The sequence below is a fragment of the Ovis aries genome, chromosome 12 (genome assembly GCF_016772045.2).
Source record: "Ovis aries strain OAR_USU_Benz2616 breed Rambouillet chromosome 12, ARS-UI_Ramb_v3.0, whole genome shotgun sequence".
NCBI lineage: Eukaryota > Metazoa > Chordata > Mammalia > Artiodactyla > Bovidae > Ovis > Ovis aries.
Genome location: NC_056065.1, coordinates 21,899,357 through 21,912,108, shown reverse-complemented (window position 1 = coordinate 21,912,108; position 12,752 = coordinate 21,899,357). Strand labels below are relative to the sequence as shown.

The 12,752-nt window shown below is 36.9% G+C and overlaps 1 protein-coding gene across 1 annotated transcript in view; it reads right to left on the bottom strand.

The window, feature by feature from the left end:
- Positions 1-12,752, bottom strand: part of LYPLAL1 (lysophospholipase like 1) — a 30,783-nt gene that overhangs the window by 8,949 nt on the left and 9,082 nt on the right. The window contains exon 3 of the mRNA XM_027976276.3: positions 2,559-2,728. Within this exon, the coding sequence (XP_027832077.2) occupies positions 2,559-2,728 (170 nt within the window). The remainder of the gene's footprint in view (positions 1-2,558; positions 2,729-12,752) is intronic.

The window sequence follows — 12,752 nt, the reverse complement described above, 5'->3', positions numbered from 1 at the left end:
TGCTTAATAAATAAGATCATCTTTTAACAAGGTTTTCTTGGAACCTCAGAAAATAACTAAAACCTTTCATGATATAGTAGAAAGAAACTAAAATAAATTCTAGATGAATCAAAGAATTACAAATTTAAAAAACATTATGGAAAAGTCAGTAGAAAATCTACTTGAATATTCTAGAAGAATATTCTACTCCAATTCTAGAAGAATAACTTCTTAATCTGAGATGTTATTTGGAAAAACCAGATAACTAAAAACAGCTTTCTCATGTCAGAACATAACAAACAGAATTAAAAGGAAAATAAATTAAGTGTAAATTAATTGCCACTTTTTACTTATTTTTAGCAAAGACTTTTCAAGACAGTGTCATTCAGCAAGGTATAATAAGACGGATATTCTAATAAAGGTGGGAGAAGTACCAATAGGTACAGTGTTTTCATGAAAAGAATTTGACAGCATGTATTAAGAGTTTTACAAATATTCAGTTAAACAAAAGAATCATGGGCTTTAAAATGAAGTAAACCTAGATTCAAAATTCTTATCAACTCTCTGACCCTATAACAATCCGTACATAGTCTCTTTTCAAAAATGGATAAGATGAAATAACTGATGGATATGGGGAAGGGCAAGGAATAGGGATGGGGGAAAAGACAAGCAGATAAGTATCAACAGTTACAATTCAATCTGATATACGCTTTAACAAATGCGCATTAAGAGTACTAAGTGTATTTTCTACTTATTCACACTGTCATCGCATTACTTCAGGATCCTACTAGCCTATAGAATACAGGATAAAAGGGGACTCAGAAAGAATGTATTTTATTGTAAAACGAGCCAAGTATTTGACAGACATCATCTTCCAGTAAGGGACTTCCCTGGTGGCTCAGGCGGTAAGGAGTCTGCCTGCAATCAATGCAGGAGACCCGGCTTTGATTCCTGGGTTGGGAAGATCTCCGGGAGAAGCAAATGGCAACCCACTCCAGTATTCTTGCCTGGAAAATCCCATGGATTGAGGAGCCTGGCAGGCTACAGTACATAGGGTCACTCGCAAAAAGTCAGACACCACTGAGCAACTTCACACTCACTCAGTCTCCCAGTAAAATAGATACTGTATCATTATTCCCACTTTACAGATGAGGCAACAGAAAATCAGTGCAGGTTATTAAGTGATGAACCAGCTGGGCAATGGTGGACTTCAGATTTGAACTATTTTTGTCACTATGCCACCATGCTCTTCTAGCTGTTAGTCGAACTATGAGATCAACAGGCATTGCTCAGTCACACAATAAACTTTCTGCTAAAACTATCTAACGTCCAGTCAGACAACAAGCACTACTTTTTTTACTTCTATTTACCATTCATATCACTCTCTATATCTAGATATCCATACTACAATAGTTAAAATTTTATTTGCACATCTTAAAATCTCATATATCTTGGACACTTTTTTCTTAAATTGTTCCCTAATAGCTCCAAATACTTATGACTTCTTCATCTAAATTCGAATTACTTAAATCATCAGTTTACTGATCAGATCATGCCACTGATTATAAATATTCAGTTCTGTGCTGGGCATTGCAATGGGTACTGAGAAATAAAAATAAATATACATGATCATTCTATTTGAAGAGCGGCCAGTTATACAGCCTTAGGGTGCTTGTCGAGGCTAGTTTGCAGGACAGTTTTACACGTACCTCATGGTCTCTTCTTGGTTGTAAGCAATTGGGGCACATAGATCCTGCTGTATTTACCTGTGTCTCTTTGAGCATTCGACTTATTACCTGACACACAGTACTTAGAAAATGTTTGCTAAATGATCAAATGACAGAATCCGTTATACACTCATGTATCTTGAGTTCTAGCTTGTAACTGTTTCATGATGCCCTAGATGAGTTGGTATCCTTTACTAGGTTCTTCACAGTACTCCTATAATGTTCTATATTCATCTCTGTGACATGGTGTTAAACACAGAAACACAGTTAAACACTGATGAGGAAACAAAGGCCCAGCAAGGTGATGTTACTGGGCTGGCAGGCCAGTTGCTTTTAACTAACAAAGTGAATACTGAAGCCAAGACAGAAAAGAATGGATTCCATCCATTATATCACATTGCTTCTTAACTCAATGAATAGCTTAGTACTCCGATAAACACAAAGGCAGTTTATTAATGGGCTCAAATCCTGTCTACACAGGATTTCAAAGTGCATTCTAAACTTACTTACAACACGACGGTGGTGGTTTAGTCACTAAGTTGCGCCGGCTCTTGCAAGCCCGCAGACTCTAGCCCACCAGGCTCCCCTGTCCATGGCATTTCCCAGGCAACAATACTGGAGTGGGCTGTCATGTCCTCCTTTAGGAACTTTCCCGACCCAGAAACAAAACCCACATCTCTTGCATCTCCTGCAGTGGCAGGTAGATTTTAACCACTGCGCTATCTGGGAAACTATGAATAGGTCTTATATGATATATAAAGTGCTCCCAAATAATGTTCCAAGTAAAATTCAAAGTAGAGAATTAAACAAGTGAATCAGAATATTTAAATTGCCAACATCTAAAAATCTTACCTACTAGTATTCTGTTCTTCTTGATGCCAGTTTTTACTTCATCATCAATCAAATCTGTAAGCACCTGGCACATTACATCAATTGATTCAAGGTGCTCTGGGCAGTCATTTGATATTTTAAGTCTGTCAAACCATACATTGGAGATTCCTCCTTTCAAAGGAGTATATGGCCTGTTTAAAACCAAAAAAGAAAAAAGAAAAAAAAAATTAAGACCTTTTTAATTTCTAAAATATTAGTGCCTTGAATTAATTACAATTTCTTTAATGTTTTAAAAGCTAAAGAATTCATACTAAAGACATTCCCATGTGTGTCTTAACTCTCCTATACTTACATCGGTTCTACTAACACTTATTAATGCCAGTTCACCATAGTTTCTCCATCTTTTGAGTTTCATACTCTCCAGAAAGTCCCAATGAAAAAAGGATAATTATATTTGGTATATTGTGTGTGCATGGTATTTTTTTCCACTCAATTTAAATGATTAATTAATCAGCTACTATTCCTTTAAACTTCTGCCTTGATACACTTTAAAAGTGTAAGGATCAATATTTAAGAATTCACAGCTAAATAAATAACGGCTGTCCATGCAAAAAGTCAGGCTTCAAGAGCAGAAAATATGATTCACCAAAGTGCTTTTAAATGATGGTTAGTTTGTAGCACAGAAGTTTGAAAGCTGAGTTAATAATTTAAAGGTTTCTTGATTACATCCAGGCAGACTGTCTTTAGAATAGGGGTCTTCAGGTTGTTTTTTTAATCAGGAGTTGGAGCTATTTTATTTTTAAATCTTCTCAGGAACCTTGAAATGAAAGAATTTAACGGGATATAAATATTCATTGGAAGTGCTCTTCATACAGATATCCCAACACTGTCTCCAACACTCAATTTAGGTCTCAAATTGAGTGCTTTGTTGGACTTACAAAACATTCTATGTGATAAGATTCCCTGAGCTGGGTGTCTTGTTGAGTAAGATTGATCTTATAAGATGCTTTACATTTAAATATCAAGTAGGCTGGCTACAGTATTAGTGAATCTTGCTTTGGATTCTTTTAAGTATATGTGTGTGTGTGTATGTGTGTGTGTGTGTGTGTGTGTGTGCACATGCATGTGTATCCCAAGCTATTCAAAATAATGTCTTAATCAATTATAAAGGGGTTAAGCAGTCTGGTGACAAGTCCTATGTTGGTAAAGGTAAATGAAGGGAACTGAAACACTCTTTCAGTCTCTTGTAGCAAACACAGAGAGGTTTATGGGGAGATATATATATATGACACACACATGGAGAACCAAAGGTTTCTCAAAGATGAGGAATAGGACAGTTCAACAAAAGATACAGATCTTCATTTAGCAAATCTTGCTTTCTATTTATGAGACAGTGAAAGATGGGTTTTATGTTCTAAGTAAGAAGGCCACAGAAAACTCAAATAGTGACAGAAGTATACACTATAATTTGAAAGAAATCTAAAGCAATGCTGACCACAGATGCAGGGTTTCTTCTAGATCAACACTTCTATTGCTTTCAGTTCAGTTCAGTTCAGTTGCTCAGTCGTGTCCGACTCTTTGCGACCCCGTGAATCGCAGCACGTCAGGCCCCCTGTCCATCACCAACTCCCGGAGTCCACCCAAATTCATGTCCACTGAGTCGGTGATGCCATCCAGCCATCTCATCCTTGGTCATCCCCTTCTCCTCCTGCCCCCAATCCCTCCCAGCATCAGGGACTTTTTCCAATGAGTCAATTCTCCACATCAAGTGGCTGAAGTATTGGATTTTCAGCTTCAGCATCAATCCTTCCAATGAATACTCAGGACTGATGTCCTTTAGGACAGACTGGTTGGATCTCCTTGCAGTGCAAAGGACTCTCAAGAGTCTTCTCCAACACCACAGTTCAAAAGCATCAATTCTTCGGCACTCAGCTTTCTTCACAGTCCAACTCTCACATCCATACATGACTACTGGAAAACCATAGCCTTGACTAGACGGACCTTTGTTGGCAAAGTAATGTCTCTGCTTTTGCATATGCTATATAGATTGGTCATAACTTTCCTTCCACGGAGTAAGTGTCTTTTAATTTCATGGCTGCAGTCACCATCTACAGTGATTTTGGAGCCCCCCAAAATAAAGTCTGACACTGTTTCCACTGTTTCCCCATCTATTTCCATGAAGTGATGGGACCAGATGCCATGATCTTTGTTTTCTGAATGTTGAGCTTAAAGCAAATTTTTTCACCCTCCTCTTTCCCTTTCATCAAGAGACTTCTTAGTTCCTCTTCACTTTCTGACATAAGGGTTAGCCCCATCTCAAATTAGCTATATATTCTCAACCTCCAGAGTTAGTGAAATAAAAGCATAAAATTTATAGCCAGAACAAAAAAATGGACGGCTAAAAGACACCAGCTGAGATCTGACTGCGCTTCCTTGCATATTCTTTAGTGAAAAGCCAAGTGGAATCCCTGCAAACCCAAGGAGCTAGAGCTATTCAACTTTCATTCTGTCATCCACGGTAGCAAAAGAACTCTGCAGTCTACGCAGATCTGACTGTGGGAAACATCCAGTTAATACTATCGAGGTGTGGTGTAGAAGGAAACAGGAGAACTATACAACTGTTGTTCTGTTTTAGTCTTAACTCTCCAAAATAAAAGGATATCCACTTGAGGAACTTAAAAGCCAAGAGAAATATTCTGGAAACTTTCTCAGAGAAAGTGAAAGAAGTCTAGAAACAAGAAAGTTGCTCTGACTCAGATTTAACAAGAACTCATCTGAAGAGATTCTTTCACTTACTAAAATATAACTGTTATAAACTTTACTCTGTAACACACTTTCTAAAATTTGAATGTATATTACCAGTATCTATATGCCAGTACATAAAACCCTAGCATCCTCTCCTAGTTTATGCTGTGCTGTGCTCAATCGCTTAAGTGCTGTCCAGCTCTTTGCAGCCCCGTGGACTATAGCCCACCAGGCTCTTCTGTCCATGGGATTTTTCAGGCAAGAATACAGGAGTGGGTTGCCATTTCCTTTCCAGGGATCAAACCCACACCTCCTGTGTCTCTGGCATTGCGGGTGGATTCTTCACCCACTGAGCCATGGAGGCCTAATTTACGCACACATGTGAAATGCCGCAAATATGGAATACTTTATCTGCATGTGTACTTCTTCAATGTTGACTGTCCTACTTTTTTTTGGTTGTTTTTGCTTCTCTCTCCATTCCTCTTCCCCTCTCCTACCCCCTCACATCTTGCCCTTCACACTAGGTAAACGACGTCAACCTTCTTGAATATATCCTTCAGTGTTTTTCCTACACATATATTAAAAGATGTTTCTTTACATTATATTTAACAGCACTATATGCTTTTCAAAAATGAAATAAGCCTATTTGGTTTTCTTATGTGCATTATACTTTTCTCCTTTAACAATACCTCATGGAAACCCTTTCAGGTGATGTAGTTCTTATCCATTTTTTTAAATAGCTATATAGTATCTTGTAATTAAGATGCTCCATAATTTAACCGGCCATTTGCTTACAAATGGGCATTTATTTGGTACCTAAGTTTTAGCCACTAAGGGCAGTTCTGCATTAAACATATTTGCATACATGTTTTTACATACTTAGACTTTTATTCTATGGAACAGAGTTTGTGGAACAGGCCTACTGGACTGAAAGGTATGATCTGATAATTTTATCTTAATAGAGGTTTCAGAGTTGCTTCCATGAAGGCTGTAAAAATTCACCTATCTACAAGAAAAGTCAGAGAACATCTTTTGGCCCAACAGCTTTAATTACGATAGTAACATACTTTAAAACATTACCACTGAAAGGCAGTAACTACAGCTTTAAAATCAACTTTACTGAGATATAATTTACATACATAAGTGTACAGCTTTTAGATACACAGTTCAAAGACTTTTGACAAAGTATTTCCATAGTGATACAGAATATTTTCTTTACTTTAGAAAATTCCATCCTGTCCACTTGCAAGCAAACCCCATTCACTTCCAACACAGCCACTATAGATTAGTGCTGCCTTTTCACAACTCTACGTGAAGGAATTACTTATTCGTATCATTGGCTATTTTTCCCTATTGGAATTTTGATTTTTTCTCACTAGTTTCAAAGTGTTTCTGTATACTATTCATCTAAATATTGTTCATTTGTATTCCAAGTATTTTTTCCAAATAGATTTCTGCATATTGACATATGTATATAAAGTGTCTTTTTGTAAGCCAAATCAAAGACTTTACAGTTGATGTACTCTGAGAGGTATAATTTTAAATTAAACTAAATTAGTTTAAATTAAATTTGGGGGTATTCTGATTTATTTTATTTGCCATTCAGACATTATTACAGGTAGAATCCAAGATTATCTTCTAAGATTTTTGCTTTCATTTTTACATCTAAGTTTTGAATTTCTCTGGAATTTATTTCCTGCATGATGTGACCTAAGGGTTGAAATTCATTTTCTCCCCTATGTGCCAACTGTGCCTGCACTGCTACAAAAACAAAACACCTTTTCTCATAAAGTGAAGTTCACCTTTACAAGAATTTACCTCTGCCGCATTCCAGTTCTGAAGAACCTAGTATCTCTCGCTGTAGGTTCTATAAGAGAACTAAACCATAATGCCTAATACATTTACTACATATAATGAATGGACTTCTCTCCAAAGCATCTAGAATGCTACTAGTTCTATCCTTGGCAAAAACTGAGAAAATGACTGTTTTGTGACTCACTGGAAGAATTCTGGTTGAGAAAGGCTCTATTTTGTTCCACTGATTTATTGGTCTACTCCTGTGTTAGGATCACCCTGACTACATCACAATGGTTTTAGAGTAAATTCTGAGGTTGAGTCAGGTGGTCCCCTCTCCCTACCATCACCACCACATGTCTCTCAAGACCTGTCCTGCCTATTCTTAGGTATCTAATCCTCTTTACCTAAGAAATAGTAATCCAATATTCAGTAAATTTTAAAATAATTTCAAATAATCCCCTTTAAAAGTCCTTTGTGGGATTTTAACTAATAATGCATTATTGCCTGGGAATTAACATTTTATGACATGAATCTGGGAGGAATGAAGATTTTTGCAGACTGTACTCTTTCTAGATCTGCCACATTCTGGCCCTTACCTAAGGCTTCTCCTGCATCATCCCCTGGGCTCTCAGTGGGTGAGATAAAATCCTGCCTCAGCTCTGTATGGGGACTCCTTCAGAGCCTAAATTCTCCCTCATTCCTGTAGGCCTTCTGACTTCAGAAGCTGCTTGGCTCAAGACAGGGAGATAAATTGGAATCAGAAGGGGAGAAAACATTTCATCCACCCCTCCTCCCAGAACCCTCTCTCAGGATTAACTTTCTTAACAGGACTCAGAAAATGAAAGCAGGTGCTTTCCATATAGCATTAATGCCACTGTTAGACAAAATTAAATCCCAAACCAATGAAATTGCCACTAAAACCACAATGATCTTCTGAATGAAAACAACATACAACACTCAGGCTAAAGCCTGAATTAGACTGGTACTCTTGTGACTTATTTCTACTTCCCTTTTCATTTTATTCTATTTCTCTTAAGTGTTTACTTGTCTGTCTAAGCACTTAAAAAAGGATGATATCATAGGCTAAAATATGAATCATTCTGGGAACCCAGCCATTAGTAGAAAAAAATGACACTTACTGAACTTTTTGTCTTGGGCAGTGCCTTATTTAATTAGAGATAGATGCTCCATAGAATGTGAGTTTTACCAATTTAGCAGCTTTTTGTTCTCTCAGTTCTCTAACAAAACTAATTCTGTCCAAAGGAAGATAACAGGGAAAATGTGATGAGACAAAGAATAATTTAGATCTTTTTGTTAAGAAAACAATCAAGAATGCATAATTCTCCTAAGATGGTAGAATAGCCTTTCAGTAAAGCATGAAAGTAAGATTGTTTTTTAAAGCAGCTAAACAAACTGGCACATATGTTATACTCATTCGCCTTCTTCCTCAAATAAATCATTTCATTAGCTGGCATAAGACAGCTCAGACATTATTACCATAAATAAGTATATTTGGCATAGAACGTCTGGGTGGCTTCTCAATCAATCGATCAATCAAACCATTACACACTGGTAAAATATTAAGCAGGAATAAATGTTCAAGGTCTACGAAAAGAAAAGACGTTGCCATTCAGCTTGTCACCAAGTTTTGTTCCCTGAAAGTCATAAAATCAAAAGGTCATTCACAACCTTTCAGACGCTGTCACTAGGTTCCAGGCTTCCTCTCTGTCCTCATTTCACTGTTCCTCCCCCAGGATTCCCTAGGTTCCAGTCACACCTCCCTCGGTTTTCTTCAGAACCGCCTCACTACTGATCCAAGGACTTAGCACCTGACATTTCCTCTCGCTGGAATGCCCCTTTCCACAGTGATTACCCCCAGTGCCAAGAACAATTATTTGTTGAATGATGCATGTCAATAAGTATTTGTGATTTGGGAATAATTTTTGTCAGTTAGAAATAATAAGGATACCTAAGCAGAGACATTACTTTGCCAACAAAGGTCCATCTAGTCAAGGCTATGGTTTTTCCAGTGGTCATGTACGGATGTGAGAGTTGGACTGTGAAGAAGTCTGAGTGCCTAAGAATTAATGCTTTTGAACTGTGGTGTTGGAGAAGACTCTTGAGAGTCCCTTGCACTGCAAGGAGATCCAACCAGTTCATCCTAAAGGAGATCAGCCCTGGGATTTCTCTGGAGGGAATGATGCTAAAGCTGAAGCTCCAGTACTTTGGCCACCTCATGCAAAGAGTTGACTCACTGGAAAAGATTCTGATGCTGGGAAGGATTGGGGGCAGGAGGAGAAGGGGATGACAGAGGATGAGATAGCTGGATGGCATCACCGACCCGATGGACATGAGTTTGAGTGAACTCTGGAAGTTGGTGATGGACAGGGAGACCTGGCGAGCTGCAATTCATGGGGTCGCAAAGAGTCGGACATGACTGAGAGACTGAACTGAACTGAAAATTATTTAGCTTTGCTCTGAATATCTTTTGACTTTAATTCTTGTAAAAATCCATTCTGTGATTTCTAGAAAAAGGTCAAAGTTTTCTTTTGTTGATGTTTTAAAAGGATGTATTTCTAAGGAATAACATACTTAGAACATGTGTCTAACTCTTATGATCCCATGGACTGTAGCCTGCCAGGCTCCTCTGTCCATGGGATTCTCCAGGCAAGAATACTAGAATGGGTTGCCATTTCCTTCTCCAGGGGATCCTCCCAACCCAGGAATGGAACCCAGGTTTCCTGCATTGAAGGAAGATTCTTTATCAACTGAGCTATGAGGGAAGCCTAATAACATACTAATAGATACTTAATACTTAAAATACTTACAAAGAAGTAAACTACTTCTTCAAAATAGCATTCTTTTAGGACAGTTCCTTGCCAGTGAAGTGTACTTGCAGTACAGATCCACTGTTATCAGGAGACAGATCACCTAATATCACGTTTCAGGTATGAATCCTAAGTGATGGAGTAAAGATGAACCTATTACTACTAAACCTAAATCAAAAGCGCGTAACCTTGTTTCAGAATATAAGTTTACTGAAAAATATAAACATGCACTTCACGTGGAAAAATAGTAGAGGCACTACCGATAAACACTAAGAAACTATATCATAAAAATTATTAATAGCTTATTAAAAATTATTATTTTTAAAATGGAAATTCTACTAGTAAACTCAAACCAACAGAACCTCTCATTACAAATATAGCTAAAGTATGTCACAGAAATAAAAATCTTTATTGAGCACTTCAATTAAATATAGTCTAAGTTAACATAATAAAACAATGAAGCATTATTTTCCATTTAAATCAACACAGCAGCTAAATGCTGACTTTTACTGAATATGCTCTAACTCAGCTGATTAAAAACATCTATTAAATAGGGCTGAGAAAAAGAATACCTTATAGCCAAAGTGGCAATTCACAGTTTAATCGAAACATACTGATTTGCTGTAATAGGCCACAACTGGGTATAAGCAAAATAGACTACTGTTCTCTTAAGTTCTTTAAAGCATGTATGACTGTTAGAAGCAAAAATTATAACCTTGTTTGATAGAGTTTTCAATGTATGTTGATAAAACACATACAATAAGCAGCATGTATAACATTAAGGAGGGGAAGATAAAGAAATCTATATGGTTACAAGGCTTCTACATTTTGTATAAAGTGGTAAAAAACTAACTCAAAGTAGGTAAAAGATGTGATATACATGCTATAGTCTTTAGAACAATCAGAAAAAAAACAATAAATAATAATGAAGTATTAATTTTCTTAAATCCAAAAAAAGATGGAAAAGGGAAAAAGAGAAATAAAAAACAAATTTAAATGCAAACATAGCAATAGTTACAATAAACACAAATGGTCTAAATAACTCACTTAAAAGACAGAAACTGCTAGACTGATTAGGAAAAAAACAAAGCCCAAATTATGTTATATATAAGAAATACATCTTAAAAATAATGGCATAGATGTTAAAAGTAAAAAAATTTTAAAAAGATATGCTATACAAACAGTAAACATAGGAAAGCTGATAAATCCTATATGATTATTAAGTACAGTTCAAGGAATTACCAGAGATTGAAAAATGAGCATTTTATAAGATAAAAGTAGCTTTTAATGAGGAAGACAGCAAACCTGCCTGGGAATGTACCTCAGACAGCTTAAAAACCATGAGAGGAAACCTGGCAGAACTAAAGGGAGAGAGAGAACAATTAAAGTCACAGTTGGAGGTAACAACACCCATTCTGCGGTAACTAATAAAATGACTTGGGATCACTAAGAAAACATAACAATTTAAAATAAAAATATAAAATTCAGTATAGTCACCTTGAACTACTGACATCTGTAGAACTCTATACACAGTAAGAGGCACCAAGAGACCACACACACAAGCATAATACAAGCCATCGAGGAGCAAAAGAATCAAACTGTACAGGACTCCGGCAGCAACAGAAACGACATCAGGGATCAACAGCAATAAAACACCCAGAAAGACCCCAACGACTGGGCCACTGACAACATATTTCTAAATAATCTATGGGTTAAAGAAGCTTATAGAACTGTTGTTTTCCATATCTGCCCAGAAAAGTATCTTTCATCCCACATGCTCTTCTTAGAATGTGACTCAGATACTCCCATCAAGAGGTAGAGGCAATGTCTCTCTCCTTGACTCTGAGTGGTCCTCTGACTAGACAGGAAACAGCACTATGCAACTTCTAGGACTAGGTCTTAAAAGGCAATACAGCTTCCTTCTGGCTCTCCTTAGTGTATCTGCTCTTGGACATCAGCTTCCATGCTGCCAGGATGTCCAAGACATCAGACAGTAAAAACTCATGTAGTTGTTATGGTAACAAGACCAAAAGATCAAAGGAAGATCCCAGCTGTTATCGAGTATTAAGTGCCAGATACGAGTGAATCTTCAGACGATTCTAGTCATGCCCAGACTTCAAGTTTTCCCAGCAGAGGCCCCAGTTATCACAGAACGGAATCAAGACATTAGCACTGTGTCTTTTCTGAATTTCTAACCCACGGATGGATGACCACACTAAAACTGTTGTTTGGGGTGCTTTAAGATTCCCCTGGAGGAGGGCATGGCAACCGACTCCAGTATTATTTCAGAGAAGGAAATGGCACCCCACTCTAGTATTCTTGCCTAGAGACTTCCATGGACAGAGGAACCTGATGGGCTACAGACAATGGGGTTGCAGAGTCAGACTCTATTGAGCAACTAACACTTTTGCTTTCACGGGAGCTTAGAAAAGATTTCAATATATTAAAAATACAAAAGAGAAAATTAGTGGGAATTATCTAAGACAGTGATTAGTGAGAAATTTAGAGCTTTAATGGAAGGAAATAACAAATGTAAAAGCAAATATAAATAACAGAAAAAGAGCACAAAATAACCAAGCCAAAACTGTCCCTATGAAAAGATTAACAAAATTAATAACCCTTCAACAAGATAAAGCAACAAAAAAAGATATAAATTATTGATATTGGTAATAAAATAAAAAATATCAGCACAAATTCTAAAGGCATTAAAAAAGTATCGTGAACAACTTTATATCAATAAATCTGGTAAATTAGATAAAAGATACAAACTATGAGAAACACAAATGATCAAAACTGATACAGAAAGAAACAGAAAATCTGAATATTCTCATTATATGAAAGAAAC